General features: G+C 38.4%; 2 protein-coding genes across 3 annotated transcripts in view; one reads left to right on the plus strand and one right to left on the minus strand.

Annotated features, from left to right (window-relative positions):
- Positions 1-19,251, plus strand: part of tmtops2b (teleost multiple tissue opsin 2b) — a 56,901-nt gene that overhangs the window by 35,175 nt on the left and 2,475 nt on the right. The window contains exons 2-3 of the mRNA XM_051906995.1: positions 2,419-2,744; positions 13,114-13,347. Of these exons, the coding sequence (XP_051762955.1) occupies positions 2,419-2,744; positions 13,114-13,347 (560 nt within the window). The remainder of the gene's footprint in view (positions 1-2,418; positions 2,745-13,113; positions 13,348-19,251) is intronic.
- The window catches only part of st6gal2a (ST6 beta-galactosamide alpha-2,6-sialyltranferase 2a), a 61,504-nt gene continuing 56,152 nt past the window's right edge, over positions 13,900-19,251 (minus strand). For both annotated transcript variants that reach the window (XM_051906992.1, XM_051906991.1), the window contains one exon: positions 13,900-17,389. In XM_051906992.1, coding sequence (XP_051762952.1) covers positions 17,142-17,389 — 248 coding nt within the window. In that variant the 3' untranslated portion in view covers positions 13,900-17,141. The remainder of the gene's footprint in view (positions 17,390-19,251) is intronic.

Genomic DNA, 19,251 nt, shown 5'->3' on the forward strand with positions numbered 1-19,251 from the left:
AATGAATGAGAAAATGATGGCATTATGGGAACACTTACAACCCGAATTCCGGAAATGTTGGGACGTTTTTTAAATTTGAATAAAATGAAAACTAAAAGACTTTCAAATCACATGAGCCAATATTTTATTCACAATAGAACATAGATAACATAACAAATGGGAGAAACTGAGAAATTTTACACTTTTATCCACTAAATGAGCTTATTTCAAATTTGATGCCTCGGGGGCAACAAATAGCTGAAAAAACAAAACATTTTGAAAAGATTCAGCTGGGAGAACATCTAACAACTAATTAAGTTAATTGATATCAGGTCTGTAACAAGATTAGCTATAAAAGGCATGTCTTAGAGAGGCAGAGTCTCTCAGAAGTAAAGATGGGCAATCTGTGAAAGAGTGCACAAAAAGACAACGTTCCTCAATGTCAAATTGCAAAGGCTTTGCAAATTTCATCATCTACAGTGCATAACATCATCAAAAGATTCAGAGAAACTGGAGCAATCTCTGTGCGTAAGGGACAAGGCCGAAGACCTTATTGGATGCCCGTGGTCTTCAGGCCCTCAGACGACACTGCATCACTCATCGGCATGATTGTGTCAATGACATTACTAAATGGGCCCAGGAATACTTCCAGAAACCACTGTCGGTAAACACAATCCGCCGTGCCATCTGCAGATGCCAACTAAAGCTCTATCATGCCAAAAGGAAGCCATATGTGAACATGGTCCAGAAGCGCTGTCGTGTCCTGTGGGCCAAGGCTCATTTAAAATGGACTGTTTCAAAGTGGAAAAGTGTTCTATGGTCAGATGAGTCCAAATTTGACATTCTTGTTGGAAATCACAGACGCCGTGTCCTCTGGGCTAAAGAGGAGGGAGACCTTCCAGCGTGTTATCAGCGTTCAGTTCAAAAGCCAGCATCTCTGATGGTATAGGGGTGCATAAGTGCATACGGTATGGTCAGCTTGCATGTTTTGGAAGACTCTATGAATGCTGAAATCTATATAAAGGTTTTAGAGCAACATATGCTCCCCTCCAGATGACGTCTATTTCAGGGAAGGCCTTGTGTATTTCAGCAGGACAATGCAAAACCACATACTGCAGCTATTACAACAGCATGGCTTCGTTGTAGAAGAGACCGGGTGCTGAATTGGCCTGCCTGCAGTCCAGATCTTTCACCTATGGAGAAAAATATGTCAAAGACGGGGGGTGAAATTATAGTACATCTTTGTGTCTGTGACCAGTGTTTAATGAGCTTTGATGACTGATAATCCGAAAATAAGATGTCTATTAAAAAGAACAGCTGAACATCCAGGGTCTCTGATCACCTGTGTGAACATGCCATAGTCCTGCTGCAGAGATGCATAAGGACTGCAGATGTGACCATAGCAAAAAAACTGCTATGCCCGTAATGTAAGATGCCTAAGACAGTGCTACAGGGAGACAGGAAGGACAGCTGATGAGACGCTCTGTAGAGCTTAAAGCAGGGTGCGAATAACTTGTGCATAACTTACAAAATGAAGTCATGGACCACTTCTTCTGTGTTCTTTGAATGGTTTCTTAATGTAATTGTTAAATTTAGGTATTTGAACAACAGATATGCGGATTCAAGTAGCCTAAATTTTATAAGGTAATTATAAAAACTGGCCCCTACAAAGGTAAAATTAAAAAAAGGTAAAAAAAAAAAAAAAAAAAAAAGGTTGTGTATGTTTCAGACTTCGTCTGACTAGTCCAAATCTAACGTGTTATTATAACACAGAAAAACAATGGAATATTACTGCTTCACAACATTGTCCTGTGACATTAAAAACCTTGAAATGGAGACATTTTCTTATCTTTAAAGGGATAGTTCATCCAAAAATTATCCAAATGTGGGCCTCCATTCACTACCATTATAAACCTTGGAGGACTAAGGATATTTTTAAATATATCTCTGATTGTGTTCGTCTGAAAGAAGATAGTCATATACACCTAGAATGGCTTGAGGGTGATTAAATCATGGGATAATTTTCATTTTTAGGTGAACTATCCCTCAAGACAAACATCCCTTGAAACCACACAATCATAGGATTAAACAACATTAGAAAGGAAATAATAAGTAATATAAATAATAAAAACATAAAATGACATAAATTAATAATAATAATAATAAAATGATTAAATGATAAATCAAATGACACCTACATAAATGACTATTGATTATAAATGATTATGAAATTAAATAATTAAAAACAGATGTATGTTTGCTTTCTTAAAGTAACACACACACACACACACACACACACACACACACACACACACGTTGTTATTGAGAATCCTTAGATCCTTCAAAAGTTAGAGGATGTTTCTTTTTTAACGTTTTATAGATAAAGTTAATGTCCTTGGTGTGAACATGACTTTACTGTTTTACCTCTTTCTCTCTCAGGTATCGTGTCTCTGATATCCTTGGTGGTTCTTTCTTACGACCGCTACAGCACATTGACGGTGTACCATAAACGTGGTCCAGACTATCGCAAACCTCTTTTGGCAGTAGGGGGTTCCTGGCTGTACTCTTTGATCTGGACAGTGCCCCCTCTTTTGGGCTGGAGTAGTTACGGGCTGGAGGGGGCGGGAACCAGCTGCTCTGTATCGTGGACCCAGCGCACGGCCCAGTCTCATGCTTACATCATCTGCCTGTTTATATTCTGCTTGGGCTTACCAGTGCTCATCATGGTCTATTGCTATGGAAGACTGCTCTATGCTGTCAAGCAGGTAAACCGGATTTTCTGTGCTGTGTGTCAAAAAACGGCCAAAAACTTTATTTCTGTTACTAAATTTGTAAAGGCTCTGACAGGATCTCTAGATGTTTTTAACATGCTGCCAATTCTATGGATGCACACTGAATCATCCACACTCAGACAAGCTTACTGAAGTGCTAATTCAGAGGAAGTAGACTGTTTAATTGGTTGCTGGAACAGAAAATTGGTTATGCAGCTTTGTTAACCGTTCGTTTAAACCCATGTTTTTTTTAGAATCATGAAGATACCTGTAGAGACAGAAAACCCAAACCTATCTCGAGAACTTGCCAGGATTGCGATTGTATGTTTTATAATCTCAAACACTGAAGTAATTTACATCTGCATTTTTAAGCAAACGTAGTAGCTGCTCACAACAATGGCGTATTAGTCCAGTTTGCAGCATGTTCTGGCCAAAAACAGCCCACTGGACAAGAAGGATTTGTCTTAATGTCATGAAAAGCAACCACTAACATTTTGCTTTCTTTTGTCTTGACACTTTTTCAAATCTAGTGATTTTGTTCCAACTGAGAAGTAAAAAGCACACCTTGTCAGATGCCAACTTTGAATAAATGCATTCTCCCTCATGAAAGCAATATAAGAGAAATGAAAAAGGGCTTTGAAAAGCTTACCTGTAACCTGAACAAAGAAGCCATATGTTGTCATGGTGACTGGACATACAGTAAGAAAACAAGCTCAAAAAAAGTGATATTCTCTCCTCAAGACAAATATTTTCTTATACATTTACAGCCTGTTCTGCCCAAGTGGCTGGTTCATTTAGAAACCTGTTAAGAGTGGATCAAATCTCATTTGTGTGTATGGTGTTACTGGATTTGGATGCTGTATTATCTGGGTGTCCCAGTCACTGGAGTATAATTGGGTTCAGTTGGCTGCTGTGAGGAGGATAAAATTTCACTCTGGCTTGAGAGGGACAGATTTATCCTTACAAGCCTGTGTGATAGAACCTGATATATCAAATTTCTGATGTAATATTAATCAAGACATTTTCTCGCACTCACATCTGTGACTTGCTGGGTGAAAATCTGTAGCTTACATATGATGCTTCATATATAATGTGAAGGGTGCATGTAATAAATTGGGTACCATGAGACGTTCAGAAATCAATCCCATCTACTCACCATCAATCACATGTAGAGAAATTTCATTTATGCAGAGGGAGGACGGGTGCTTGTAACAAATAAAGGGGCTTTTACTTCACTCAAGATCAAAGAGAAAGAGGAGTTTCTGTAAATGTCAATTATAGTGAATGTAATTAGAAAGCCTTGCCATTTTCATTAGTGATGTTTACATAGAGTCTAGTAATCCATTAAGAATTCAATTCACAGCTCAGTTGGAATGAAACGGCTTAACAAATGTTATCTATCCGAGCTTGATCCAAAGGTAAAATTTCTTGTGTGTTAAGCTAGCAACATGGCAAGAAAGATTTCTTGGCATATATTTAGAAATAAAATATATTGTTGTATTATTTTATATTATTTAAAATAATAAATACAGTGCCCTCCACAAATATTGCAAAGGTGGCTGTGAAAATATATCTGCATTGTTTATCCTTTTGATCTTTCATTTAAAAAATTCTAACCTTTCATTTAAGTAAAACAATTGAAAATGGGGGAAAAAGCTCATTATGAAATAAATGTTTTTTCTCTAGTTCACATTGGCCACAATTATTGGCATCCAATTATTGCAACATCCTTTTCCCAAGATAACAGCTCTGAGTCTTCTCCTATAATGCCTGATGAGTTTGGAGAACACCTGACAAGAGATCAGAGACCATTCCTTCATGCAGAATCTCTACAGATCCTTCAGATTCCAGCTCCATGTTGGTGCTTCTTCTCTTCAGTTCACTCCACTCTTTTTCTTTAGGGTTTAGGTCAGGGGACTGGGATGACCATGGCAGAAGCTTCATTTTGTGCTCAGTGACACATTTTTGTGTTGATTTTGATGTTTGTTTTGGATCATTGTCCTGATGGAAGATTCAACCACGGCCCATTATTGGATTTCTAGCAGAAGCGGTCAGGTTTTGATTTTTATCTGTTGGTATCTTATAGAATCCATGATACCATGTATCTGAACAAGATGTCCAGAACCTCCAGCAAAACAAATAGGCCCACAACATTAAAGATCCAGCAGTATATTTAACTGTGGGCATGGGGCACTTTTTATCCATGTGTGCACCAAACCTATCTGGTGGGTTTGCTACCAAAAAGCTCTTTTTTTTTAGTTTCATCTGAACATAGAACCAGGTCCCTTTTGAAGTTCCAGTCTTGTCTGAATAACTGAATATGCTGGAGTTTGAGATATTTTACTCATAAGAATTTCTAGGGGTGCCATTAATTGTGGCCAACACTTATTGGAGAAAAACATTTATCTCATAATGCGAGTTTCCCCCCAATTTCAATTGTTTTACTTCGATGAAAGGACAGACTTTTGTGAATTTTTTTAATGAAAGATCAAAAGGATCAACAATGCAGATTTATTTTCACAGCCGCCGGCCTTTGCTCATATTTACTAAGGGTGCCAATATTTGTGGAGGGCACTGTACATTATAATATACACTATCAAACGTTTAGGGTGGGTAAGATTTTTTTAATGTTTTTAAAAGTCTCTTATGCTCATCAAAGCTGCATTTATTTAATAAAAAAACAGTAAAAACAGGAGTATTGTGAAATATTATTACAATTTAAAATAACTATTTTCTGTTTGACTATTTTTTTAAATATAATTTATTCAAAACAGCATTTATTTGAAATATAAACCTTTTGTTACATTATAAATGTCATTACTGTCATTTCTGATCAATTTAATGCATCCTTTCTGATTTAAAAAAAAAAAAAAAACCTTATCAACCTCACATTTTTGAACAGTATATGGCTCAAATACTTACCCATTCCAGTGCTGTCTCTGTCGCCTTTCCTTCATTTGTGACTCTCTGTGGAACATGGCTGATCCACTCATTCATTTATTTTCTGCACATTCTCTCTTTTCTTCACTCTGTCTCAGCAGAGATCGATAACTGGTGAAGAGTTTAATGTCTCTTGGTAAAGGAGACAATCACATTGAACAAATAGACTGATTTTGTTCCAGCTGCGCAATTACACAAAGCAAGTGTAACTACAGTTGTCAATCATGGGAATTCTGTAGTTGTGTGTGAACAAAAGAGAAAAGTTATAGTGAGGGTTAGAGCTTTAACAGGTTAGAATGGACCGTTTAGCCTCTTTTTTTCTTCTTTTTTTTCCATCGATGGCTATTTAAAAGTTTGCTTAAATTTACCCAAAAGTCTTCAACATGAAACAGTTTAAACTGTGAAAACCTTTAACAGGGTTTATGTTGTGTTGCTGTGTGGGGATGTTTGGATATAAGTACATTGCATGAATGTCTAAACACCACAACCAGCTGAACTGTGTTAGGATTCTTGGCGGTGCAGATGCAGGTAGGCTCTTTCGTGCCAAGTAGTGCACTTATGCTATCTCGCAACCTCAATGTCTAGGGTAAGTGACCTAGAGGCTCCGCTATCTCAGGGGACTTGTCCTCACAGTGGGAATAGGTCACTTCAGCTGTAAATGACTTTTTTTTTTTTAAGCTTACAGCTGGGCACACCTGGTTGTTTACGATGGGGAAGGAACACTGCGGTGACCACATCCTACCCAAATTGGAGGTAAGTATGTGGTGAGTACGTCCTATGAACTCACCTAATGGAAAGAACTACATAGGGAAGAAGTCCCTGTGGTGGGCTCAACAAGATGTCATCCACAATACTGTTGGCTATTCTTTGTTTGGAGACAGTCTTCCCTTTCTGCTGTCCTCCAAAGCAGACAAAGAGCTGTTCAGATCACCTAAAGCTCTCTGTGCGGTCTAGATATATTCGCAAAGCGTATATTGGACACAACAGAGGCAGGGCTGGGTTTCCCTCATCACTTGCAAGTTCAACACTTGATCTCTGAAGGGAGTAGTGGGAACACAGCCAGGAGGGCCTTCATGGAGAGGGCACTGAGCTTGACTGACTTCAAAGGCTCAACTGGATCTATCTGCAGGGCCTGTAAGGTCAGAGAGAGGTCAGACTCTTGCCTAAGTGATTCTATCCATAACCACTGGTGATAGGGCTCTGAATTCCTTGTCCCGTCGATGCTAATACGGGTTCACCAAGGAGGGGCCGACGTCATCAGCCTGAACTCCGAAAACCAAGTCTGGTTGGGCCAGTATGGCGCAACCTTTAGAACTTGTTCTTCTTCCTCCCTGATCTTGCACAGTGTCTGTGTGATGAGGCTCACTGGGGAAACACGCACTTGTGTGCCAGTGCGTCCAGGGGCCTCGGTTAGGGAATACAGAGGACATTGAGAGGATTCCTTTGAAGAAAACAGGTTTACCTGTGCTTCTCCGAATCGACTCCAGATCAGCTGGTCCACCTTGGGGATGGTGTCTCCACTCTCTGCGGAGCATAACCTGTGTGAGAGTGAGTCCTCTGCGAGATTGAGGTCACCCAGGATATGAATGGCTCGCAGTAACGTCAGTCGAGTTGTGACATGCGACAAGAGCGGATACCACCCTAGCAATTTATACACACCACCACCGTGGTGTTGTCCATTCCGATCAACACATGCTTGAAGCAAAAAAAAATTATTCTCCTCCCATCCTTGAACCAGGAGTGAGGCCCATCCCCAGTCCTGCAAGGTTGAGGCACAGGTTGTGTTCCTGAACCACGAGTGTGGACATCGCCTACCTCAGTGTCCACAAAGGTAGTCCCAACTCAGAAATGATGCAGGAATGCTGTGACCTTTGTAGCCTGTATGACATAGTCGGTTGCTAAGCGCATTTCCTGCATCATTTCTGGGTCGGGACTACCCTCGTGCAGATCTTTCAGTACTTTGGCCTGATAAACTTGCAGGATGGCCTTCGCATACAAGGCGGAGGCGTTCTGACCAATGACATTATAAGCCCTCACCTTTGGAGATGAGGTAAACTTGCATGCCCTGGATGGAAGGCTTTGACGATTTCTCCCGGGGGCAGCATTTTGGGGGCACAAGTGCACCAAAATCGCATTCTTCACCTGTGGAACCTCCGAGTACCCCTGGGCCACCCTACCATCAAGAGTAGTGACAGCGGAGGAGCCAGCAAAGCTTGTCGTACTTACAGGGAGGTAAGCATGACAGCCAACTTGGCGCCAGCCTCAGACTGGGCCACCGCATCTGAAGGAGGTAGCCCAAGAGAGTCATCCACCTCAGAAGCCATGAACCCGCCCTCCGATGCTGTGATCGATAACTCATCTTCTTTGCGAGCCCTGAAGGAGAAATTAAGTTCAAACTTATGTGAACCGCCTAATTCATCCGTGAACTCAACCGGAAGGCACAAGCATGCTGAGGAATGGGAGGCCCATGGGGATTCACCCGGCAGATGCTTTTCTATTGTAACCCCAGATTGCCCTCAGTGCTCGCTACCATAGCCTCGTACCCAGAGGTAGAAGGACCAGGACGGGAAGCGTCCTTTTGAAAGAGTAAGAGAGTCGTGACCACAACTTGCTCATGGTAATGCTCTCCCAATGAGAACATGAACCATCCACAAATGCTGTCTCAGCATTCAAGACAGTGATCGTGGCTGTCAGAAAGAGAGAGAAACTGGCCACATTCAGAAGGACAGGAACAGAAGGGCATCTTTAAAAAGACATGGTCTGCCATGCAGCTCTTTTAGGGGGAAATTGCCACTTTTACTCCACCATCGAAGCACCCAAGGGAACTCCTTGCACTTATCTGTGCGTTGTATGAAGAGAGACCGCTGAAATATACGACAGGATCCGGCAGCGCTGGAGATATGATCAGATTCGTAGATTTGCTTCCACAAGAGACGCATCTAAAGGTTCCTAAGAACAAAGCTAAATAAGTGGATCACGCCAGCCTCCTTTTAAACCCATATCTCCAGGGGAGTGGCTGGCATGCAGATTCCACTCGCCAATTCTCATTGGCCTTTTTTGAAATGTCAGAGATGGTCATGGCTCTCAAGTGGGACCCCTAGTGTCAGTCTCGACACATTGTCGAAGTGACTGACAGATAGGGAACTGAAAATAAATCTCAGAAGTCATATTAGTAATATTTATATCACTCTGCAACCGTAGTTGCATAATGTTTGCATTTGTTAATCATGAGTTTACAATGTAAGGTCCACTCAATTGGCCCAACAACAGTATCCAGTGGTGTGCCTGAAGGTTTCCTGCATGTTCTGTCTTTTCGGGGCACAAAGTAATTTTATTCCAATTAATCTTTTATTTTATCACAACCTTGAATTTAGGTTAGAATGCTAATTGATTATTGGCCATCTATATAAACATTTGTCTAGACATTTGATTATTCTATTTAACTCTTTAGTTTAATTATAAGTACAGACTTAACGTAGTCTACTAGGGATAATTATTTCAGGGCAAGTCAGAATAAATTCAAATGTAACAATTTATTATTAGTCAGATTTAATTTATTATTAAATCATGCCAATTACATAATCAGTCCAAAGATAATCAATACAAAACATCAAATGCTCAGAAATAAAGAGTAAAAGATGCTTACCTGACACCTGAGAAATACATAATGTTGAATGTATGGAACTCAGCATTACGGAGTTATCTGGCTATCACATTTTTTTAAATACCCAGACCAAGACAAAAAATCTTCCAAATGGGGACTTGAACTAACAATATGAATTTGCATTAATCAAGGTCCCTGACCTGGGTAGTTACACCTTACTGGAGACAGAAGGTAATTTGTATGAAAGACCCTGGGAAAGGGCACACCCTCTACAGCAAGCAAAGTATCTCTAAACTCTTAAAACCTTTATTACCTTTAGGATTACTTCTGTGGGGATGAGACCACGGTACCCATCGCATTGAGACATTTCAAATTATACCAAACATGTATAGTGCTGTATGTTAATTGTTCACATTAAACCATATAGATTTTTTAATGAGTTTCGGGTGTTCTCAGTAAAAGAGAGTGAAGGGAAGGAAATGCAGATAAAACAATAGGACTGATCTACTCATTGTGATTGTGTCTCGAATGAGGATGCTAATTTTGCAAGAGAGAGTTCAAATGTTAAAGGGATAGTTCACCAAAAAAAAGAAAATTCTGCTATCAATTATTCACCCTCATGTTGTTCCAAACTCCTAAGACTTTCATTCATCTTCGGAACACAAAAACTAAACCAGTCAATTCTTATGGATTAGTTTTACGATCACTTTATGAACTTGAAGCGTCAAAGTGGTAGTTGCGTATCTGTCAACGGAGGTACAGAAATTGCTCAGATTTCATTAAAAACATCTTCATTCATGTTCCGAAGATGAACAAAGGTCTTACGGGTTTGGCACGACATGAGGGTGAGTAAATGATGACAGAATTTTTAGTTTTGGGTGAACTAACCCTTTAATTTCCTGAAAAGGAAATTAATTTCCTTTGTTTTCTCAGTGAGTAGCTCTCTCTTGGTCATAGACAATGTAGCTTCAGCTTTACAAGAAGCTGCAATTCTACATTCTGCACAGAGAACTCCGATAAATACAGACTGTTGCTTTGTCCTTTCTGAAAGGCATTCATCTCCCTGCTTATTATAAAGTGTAAATTAAAAATAGTATTTGAATTGAAGGTTGTGGCTTATACAGCACTTTTCAGGCTTCAGAGTGCACTTTTAACATTGGTAAGGACCATACCTCATTTCAGGAAGGGTCCTTGTGAAGGACAGAGTCAAAGACAAATAAGCACTTACTTTCACCCTCACCCACAGTGTCATAATTAAATCAGTACTTCATCATAAATTTAAGGTTATTGTTTCTCAGTTATTGTAAGTTGGCCATCATAATACATTATGAATGAATGCAATGATGCTACTGTCTGGCCATACAAATAAAATAACATTATTTACCTCTTTCCCATGCTGTGCAATCTCAAAAAAATAAAAAAATAATAATTTATGATTCAGTAGTAAAGCATGTGTATTTTGCAATGCAATTCACAAACCTCTCTTTAAATTCACCAAGAAATGACATTCACAATCAATTTAACTTATATAATAGAACATTCAACAAGTGTAAAACTAATTTCTTAGGCCTTAAAATAACTGAAATAATTTGCTGAAGTGATATGGAACTGTAATACGGACAACAGACCGGGAAGTTCACAGGAGTGCATTTACTGGAAAATAATAGAGTGCTGCAGTCGTGACGTCAAAACCGGAACACTAATTCGCCAGTGGTTGCCTCAAGATTTTCCTATGGGTTTTTATAATGTTTATTTTTTATTTATTTATTTTTTTATTATGAGTAAAAAATAAGGTCTGTGGTAAACATAACTTGACTATACTTTGACGTTTTGTTCTACGACGTGAATTACACATATCAAAATATGTGTAATTTACACATGTACATACAGTGCTCAGCGTAAATGAGTATGCCCCCTTTGAAAAGAAACATTTTAAACAATATCAAAATGAACACAAAAACAATTTCCAAAATGTTGACAAGACTAAGTTTAATATAACATCCGTTTAATTTATAACATAAAAATAAGGTTAATAACTTAGATTACACATTTTTCAGTTTTACTCAAATTAAGGTGATGCAAAAATGAGTGCACCCCACAACAAAAACTACTACATCTAGTAGTTTGTATGGCCTCCATGATTTTTAATGACAGCACCAAGTCTTCTAGGCATTGAATGAACAAGTTGGCGACATTTTGCAACATCTATCTTTTTCCATTCTTCAAGAATGACCTCTTTTAGAGACTGGATACTGGATGCTGGATGGAGAGTGTTGCTCAACTTGTCTCTTCAGAATTCCCCATAGGTGTTCGATTGGGTTCAGATCAGGAGGCACTGAATCACTTTCACCCTGTTCTTCTTCAGAAATCCAACAGTGGCCTTAGATGTGTGTTTAGGATCATTGTCATGTTGGAAAAGTGCACGACGACCAAGGGCACGGAGTGATGGTAGCATCTTCTCTTTCAGTATAGAGCAGTACATCTGTGAATTCATGATGCCATCAATGAAATGCAGCTCCCCGACACCAGCAGCACTCATGCAGCTCCACATAAGGACACTGCCACCACCATGTTTCACTGTAGGCACCATGCATTTTTCTTTGTATTCCTCACTTTTGTGACACCATACAGTTTTGAAGCCATCAGTTCCAAAAACATTTATCTTGGTCTCATCACTCCAGAGTATAGAGTCCCAGTAGTCTTCATCTTTGTCAGCATGGGCTCTGGCAAACTCTAGGCGGGCTTTTTTTGTGCCTGAGCTTTAGGAGAGGCTTCTTTCGTGGACGGCACCCATGCATGCCATTCCTCTGCAGTGTACGCCGTATTGTGTCACAGGAAATAGTCCCCCCAGTTTGGCTTTCTACTTCTTTAGATAACTGTAGTGAACTTGCATGCCAATTTTCTTCAACCCTACTCATCAGAAAACGCTCCTGTCGAGGTGTTAACTTCCGAGGACAACCTGGACGTCTCTGTGAGATGGTTGCAGTTCCATCTTCTTTAAATTTTTGTACCACGTTTGCTACAGTATTCTGACTGATAAGTAAAGCTTTGCTGATCTTCTTGTAGTCTTCACCTTTCTGGTGTAAAGAAATTATTTTCTTTCTCAGGTCTTGTGACATTTCTCTTCCATGTGGTGCCATTGCTGACAGCATGAAATGGGAAGGGGTTTTAATGCCCTTTTATAGTCAACTGTGTGCTGGACACCTGTGTAATGAATAATTAGACTCACCTGTGCTTGAATTCTTGTTAAATTAGACATTTGTAGTCTAAAATTTAGCTTTGCTCCAGAGACTTTCAGTGCGGTGTACTCATTTTTGCATCACCTTAATTTGAGTAAAACTGAAAATTTTGTTCTTTAAGTTATATTATTAACCTTGCTTTCATGTTATAATTTAAACATGTTATATAAAACTTAGTCTTGTCAACATTTTGGAAATTGTTTTTGTGTTCATTGAGATATTGTTTAAAATGTTACTTTTCAAAGGGGGTGTACTCATTTACGCTGAGCACTGTACATTACCCATATCAAAAACTTAAAATTTTGAAAGATGACTTTTGGAGGATTTATCCTGAAAGTGCTAAAATGCTAACTTGTAATGCACACCTTAGAATGTTCATCAACCGATCAGAATAAAACATTCCACAGCCCTGTGGTATGACATTTTTATATAAATTAAGTGTAATAATGCACACAGATTAATTGACAAAGGACCATTAAGAAAATGTTAACACTGAGAAACACCGTTTTTAAAAATGCCAATTTTTTCTAAAAACTCTTGACACCCCATATTTTTAAGTGTCCCTGTGTCTGTCTCTTAGGTAGGGAAGATACGCAGGACAGCAGCACGAAAACGGGAATACCATGTTTTGTTCATGGTTATCACCACCGTTGTGTGTTACCTCTTGTGCTGGATGCCGTATGGTGTTGTGGCCATGATGGCTACATTTGGCCGGCCAGGAATCATCTCACCCGTGGCCAGCGTGGTTCCCTCTCTCCTCGCCAAGAGCAGCACAGTCATCAACCCGCTAATATACATCCTGATGAACAAACAGGTAAGAGCACAAACTAAATCATATCCATTTCATACACAGTAACTAGGGCTTGAATGTACATATAGAACTTCTCAGAAGTTTTCTGCTGTAATTATGACAAAGCTGCTTGTTTTCAAACTTTTTTTTCTTTTTATGAAAGTTGGCAAAGTTTCAATACTTTTTTTCTTCCCTATTCTGATGTATATCTGAGTGAAATGACTTCTTGAACAAGAAAAAAAAAAAAATGTAAGGCAGGACTTGATTTTGTCCTTTGGGAATTGATTGGATGGTTGTGGTTATTCAGGGTGGGGAAAAAAAAAAGAAAAGAAATTTTAGTTTTTTTTATATATATTATAGTTATATTATACTGTAGTTCATTTTAACAGATTCATAATAATTGATTAATTTAAATACTCAAGCAAATCGAGGGAATGAAATAAATTGTGCGCACAATTTAGTAAATCGTGTGCACGATTTACCTTTTCCCCCCTGCATGTCATGTGCATTGCTCCATAATTTACAAAAACAACCAGAAGAACAACAACAAAAAAATTGACAAGCACACACAATATGTTACTGGGTCAAGTAAAGGTCAAGCTTTTATTATAGAAACAATGGTCAAAAGAATACACAAACATGTAGTGGTTTAAAAATTAACTCAATGACAAATGTGTATTAACATGGGGAGAAAGAAACATTATAAAACATCCCATGGCCTGTGAACTGGCCTGTAATAGACAATTGCAGATATTTACAGTCTTTCAAAAATATAACCGTAGCATGGGAAAATAAATAAAAAAAAATAAAAAGTCGGTGTGGGGCAGAATTACAGAAAGAAAGATAAAAGGTAAGGTATACAGAAAATAAATTTATGAAAAGGAAAGGTATATAAGAAGGAAAAACATTAATTAAATTAAGGAAATGATGCAAAAAGGAAAGTTGGCACAGATAAACAGCATCACAGATACAGTACCATTCAAACATTCTCACTCAAACTCAGGAAAACCGCACATTTGGCACAGTCCTCAGAATCATACTGTGCACATCTATGACACAACTTTGAGGTTCGCCAGTGAAATCACCTGCATTTCCTCAATCCTAAAGATCATATGCTCAAACAGAGCTAAACCTAGAGACCCAGCTCATGTTTCCCATTACAGGCTAAATCCTAACATTAAGGTATTTACCATGAATACTAACAAGCCCCGCTTTCTGTCACATGCTCCGAATTGTACGCCCCACCCCCCCACCCTCTTCCCCGAAAGTAGTCATATCACCCCATGACATTAAAAACCAAACAATTTACAGAAAAAAACTTCAATACTCTTAAAACGGCCATATCTCCCGTCACACCGTCTGAGAGACAGAGTTTATGCCGCTAAAACACCTTGTTAAAGGCTTAGGAAAAGACATTCACAGAGGAAGGACATACGACTTTGCCTCTGATCGTAGAGTCCTAAAAGACTAAAGAGAAAGTAGAAGGCAAAGTTTTAGTCCCTCTATAGGTCACATGACCATTTGGCCATCATGTAGAATTAAAAAATAAATTGTCTGGGAGAGCCTTGGCCTAACAGTTTAAAGTTTGGGGTCAGTGACATTTAAAAAAAAAAAAAAAAACCAACAACAAAAACATTCAGCAAGGACAATATGCTACTTCTCCATTGTTTTTCTATGTGAAACACGCTAGAAAGACACTGCACTCGTGTCTTTTGCAGCATGCCGCCATTCTAAAAATGCGGTGCTCAAGTTAAAAGTAGTTCAACTTAAAAATTAAAAAAAAGTAAAGAAAAGAAAAGAAAAAGCATATCTAGACCTTGTTTTTTTTTTCCCCGTTTCCACCACAAGAACGTGTGAACCAGTCCTTATAATTGATCAAAAGTGACAGTAAAGACATTTTATAATGTTGCAAAAGATTTATTATTTCAAATAAATGGTGTTCTTTTGAACTTTCAGTTTTCAACAATATCTTGGTTTCCACAAAAATCAGAACAACTGATTTCAACATTGATAAGAACTGCTAAAAATGCAGTTGTGTCAAAGGAATATACATTTTTAATATATTCAAATAGAAAGCAGTTATTTTAAATTGTAATTGTATTTTTCATCAAATAAATTCTGCCTTGGTAAGCATAAGAGACTTCTTTCAAAAAGCATGACTGACTCCAAACTTTGAAACAATAGTGTACATGCTCTCCTCCCAGTCATTTCCTGTCTTCTCCACTACCTTGACAATAAAAAGTGGCGAAAAGGCCAAAAACAATAACAAAAAACAACAACATTTAATTATGTGTCTGTCTCAGAGTGGAGGGGAGTGTGACGTCACACATGCACGACAACCACGGCCGGCTCCAACAATGAGTCATATAGAGATGATGATACACTACAGGTTCAGAGGCTCTAAACCTCTAACATTTTTTGTATTCAACAGTTTAAAAAAAAAAAAAAAAAAAAACTGAAAAGTCACTTTCAGTTTCTCTACATCTACAATCCCCCAACATGGGGAAACAGGACAGAGTAAAGATCAAATATTTGCTTTACAACCTTAGCCTACCATAGGACTAGAAGGAAGATGAAGTATTTCACCCTGGTGAGAGTATCGTGAGCTCCTGAGTGAAATCACCAATTACTAGTATAATTCTACAATATACAACAGCGATTAAAACAGACGTTAGCTCTCCTCACCAGATCTACAGAAAAATCAGCTTGCGAAAGTGTTCCGTTTTAATTAAAATGGCACACATTGAAACAATGCACACGAGTAAATAAACCTTCAAGTTTTACCTTCTGTAGAAAAGTCGCACCACAAAGTGAATTATTTCAAAATTAACAACTGTACATTTAAGAGAAGACAACGCAAAGATGCTCTGGTAAGTCATTCGCTTTTAAAGACGACTCCAGCGGGAGTCTCTTGGTTTTAGGGGCTACAAGACATTAAAAACCTTGGTTTATATTTAACAACTAATATCACCACTGCACTTGTTATATTGCCTGCAGCTTTATATAAAGTCCCAGATAAGATTTACAGTGCTGCAATGAGTCCATAATACACACAATCAAATCCTGATTCAACAACATCTATTTTCTGTAAACCACCTGTCTATAAAGTACAAAACGACTAGGAGAATTAAAATGAACCATGGTCACATTCAAAAGCTCCTTAGTCGATTTGTACAGTAACAGGTACATGTCAGTAAAGTACTCTAAAAACTATTGATTCATTTGAGACGTTCTGGAAGAGCAAAATATTCTCAAAGAGGCTTGTGTATGTGGCACAATATAAATAACAGCAGAAAACGACACCAAATTTACAAAAAAAACAATCTTCATGTTATGGCGAGAAGCTTTAAATCTGTCTATGTTAGAAAAAAAAAAATCTATCAACAGATTGATAAAGCTCACTTTTAATCAGAGAGTAAATCTAGCCTTTGTGCTAAAATGTATTTGAGTGAATACTTTCTTTCGACAGTGTAGCTTTCAGTGTCTGTGACTGCTAATACTTCCAACCCTGTGAAAAACAGAGTTTCAATTAAAAATAATAACAAAAAGAAACATTTTTGATGGCTTTCAACACCAAGAACATCCACATATCTAAAGAAAAGCTTTTCTCACGACATGTCTATTGCTGTTCTGACCATCTTTATTTAAGCATAGGCTCAGGAAATGCATTTTTGAGTGAACTACAGCAGAAGGTTTTGCCCCGCAGAACACCAACCATAGTCTACATAACACGGTCCATTCAGAGCCGGCTCGGCGTGGTCCTGCGTCAGTCTGCAGATCTCTTCTGCTTTACAAAGTCTATTATTGCGTCTTTCTGTTCAGGGCTCACAGTGGACGTTCTTGAAACCAGGGAGCGTGACCTTGCCTTTCCGTTTGAGGTCTTCCTCTGATCCGACGTTCATGCGCTGGATGAGCATCTTCTCATAGAGCAGGGGGTGATACGCACCTAAAGTGCATGCGGCGTCAAAGTAGCGTTCGTGGTAGTGGCACAGATCCGTCTGCCGTAGTGAAGGAATGTATTCGTACACGTGGACCTCTTCGCATAAGGACATCATCAGTAGGATGCCTGAAACACACAGAGCTAGATATGAACAAATCAGCCCACACACAACTACATAAGAGTACATGAGATTAGGGTTGAAGGGAAGAGAATTTTGTTTTAATCATGTGAAACGTGTTGCGACTTAAAGGTAGGGTAGGCATTGTTTTTTATAAACACTTTGTTATATTGGTTGAAACTCTTCACATCCTGATAGCATTCAATAATAGAAGTGGTCTAAATATTAAAACATGTTAGCATGTCGTAACCGTAATTACAAGATGGTGACCCATGACGTTTTACTCGGAGCTGTTCACATCCTCAGATTTATGCATTTCTGTCAAAACCGTCAATGCTGAAATTAATCTGCAGCAGTCAGGTGGTACAAGTCAGAGCTCTGTACGTTATGTTCCTTATTATTGTAATGTTATGTGCTTTGAGACATGAGGTAATTTAACATTGTGTCTCGCGACGCTTTGCAGACTCTGCTGTATGCGTTCATGTGTTTTGAAGGAGCTTTGGAGATGCTCTGACGGGAAGGAGGGAACTCACGTTTTCAAAGCTAGCTTGCTATTGCTAGCCTCTCTGAAATTGCCTACCCTACCTTTAAATGCCAAAAGTGACTTATATAATGCAATTAACATGAAGTATAAAAAACATGTGCAATTCATGCCAAATGAGAGCAGTAATGATCCCAAGTTTCTAGCACATTTCCCACACACCAGCAGTTTCAGTTAGGAAGTTTAGGCTTGTCGTTTGTAATAAGTGTTGTTTATAATGAATGCAACTATAATTTATAGTTGTTTTATAGGCTACTTAATATGTTTTTAATTCCTGTTTTGTTCTGAATACAGTTAAATTTAGAGGATTTATTGCGGAATGATTGGAACTAAACATTTTTACACATTTGTACACAAAATGTGACTTCTACACAGACTTATCTGTGATTTTTTCTTTTCTTTTTCTCAGCAATGCAAATTTTGACCTGGTGCAACATTTGACCATATTTTCTAGAAATATGTAGAATATATAGTACATACAAAAGGAAACTGTCATGCAATAAGAGCGAACGTGTGGTCCAGTTCAACAGCGAATAGCTCTTAGCCACTAGGGAAAACCCATATCGGTCAATCGCTAATTCACAAACTCAAACTGTGACAGTCAGTGAATGATAAAATGAGAGAACAAGCACACAAAAGATCCATTTAAGACGTAGAATCTGTGATATGATTAAAAAGACAAGACAAAATTGTAAAGTGCAATTTCCATTCAGTTTAATTTGCTTGGTCAAGACCTACAAGAACATTCAGATTTAACTGAATAACTTCTGCTGACAGTTAAGGAATCTATTGATCTGTTTTTAGGGAGTATTTTTCCACAAGTGTTGGTATGCAGACAAGAGCTTTGCATACACCTGAAGTTACAAAAGGGCTGAGGACACAATCATGTTGTGCTTGAGCAGCTTTAAAGTCAACATGAAATGGCATTCACAACCCATTTACTTGCATAACATTAATATTTCCTAATGATCCAGGATGTTACGTCAGCCAACAGTCTGGTGTTATAAAGAAGTCATTACATTTTATTGAAAGATTTGTCCCCCTTTGTTATTATAATGTATATTAGGAAACCAAATTGGATTTAATGTTAGCTTTAAGGCCGTCTATTCACACCAATATCAACAAGACAAAATGACCACTCACAGCAGAAAATAATGATTTCACACTGAGACTATTCATACCCAGAACAGCAAGACTTTTCACCAATCTCTGAGAAAATCCAGCATACTTTAACAAAAGCAAAATGCATTCTGGGTTGTATTTTGCTTTTGTGAAGGTGCGGTTATGTTTATCACTGTTCTATGAAATTTTACTGGGCAAAATTCAGTA

This window comes from Ctenopharyngodon idella, chromosome 9, assembly GCF_019924925.1.
Source record: "Ctenopharyngodon idella isolate HZGC_01 chromosome 9, HZGC01, whole genome shotgun sequence".
NCBI classification, from domain to species: domain Eukaryota; kingdom Metazoa; phylum Chordata; class Actinopteri; order Cypriniformes; family Xenocyprididae; genus Ctenopharyngodon; species Ctenopharyngodon idella.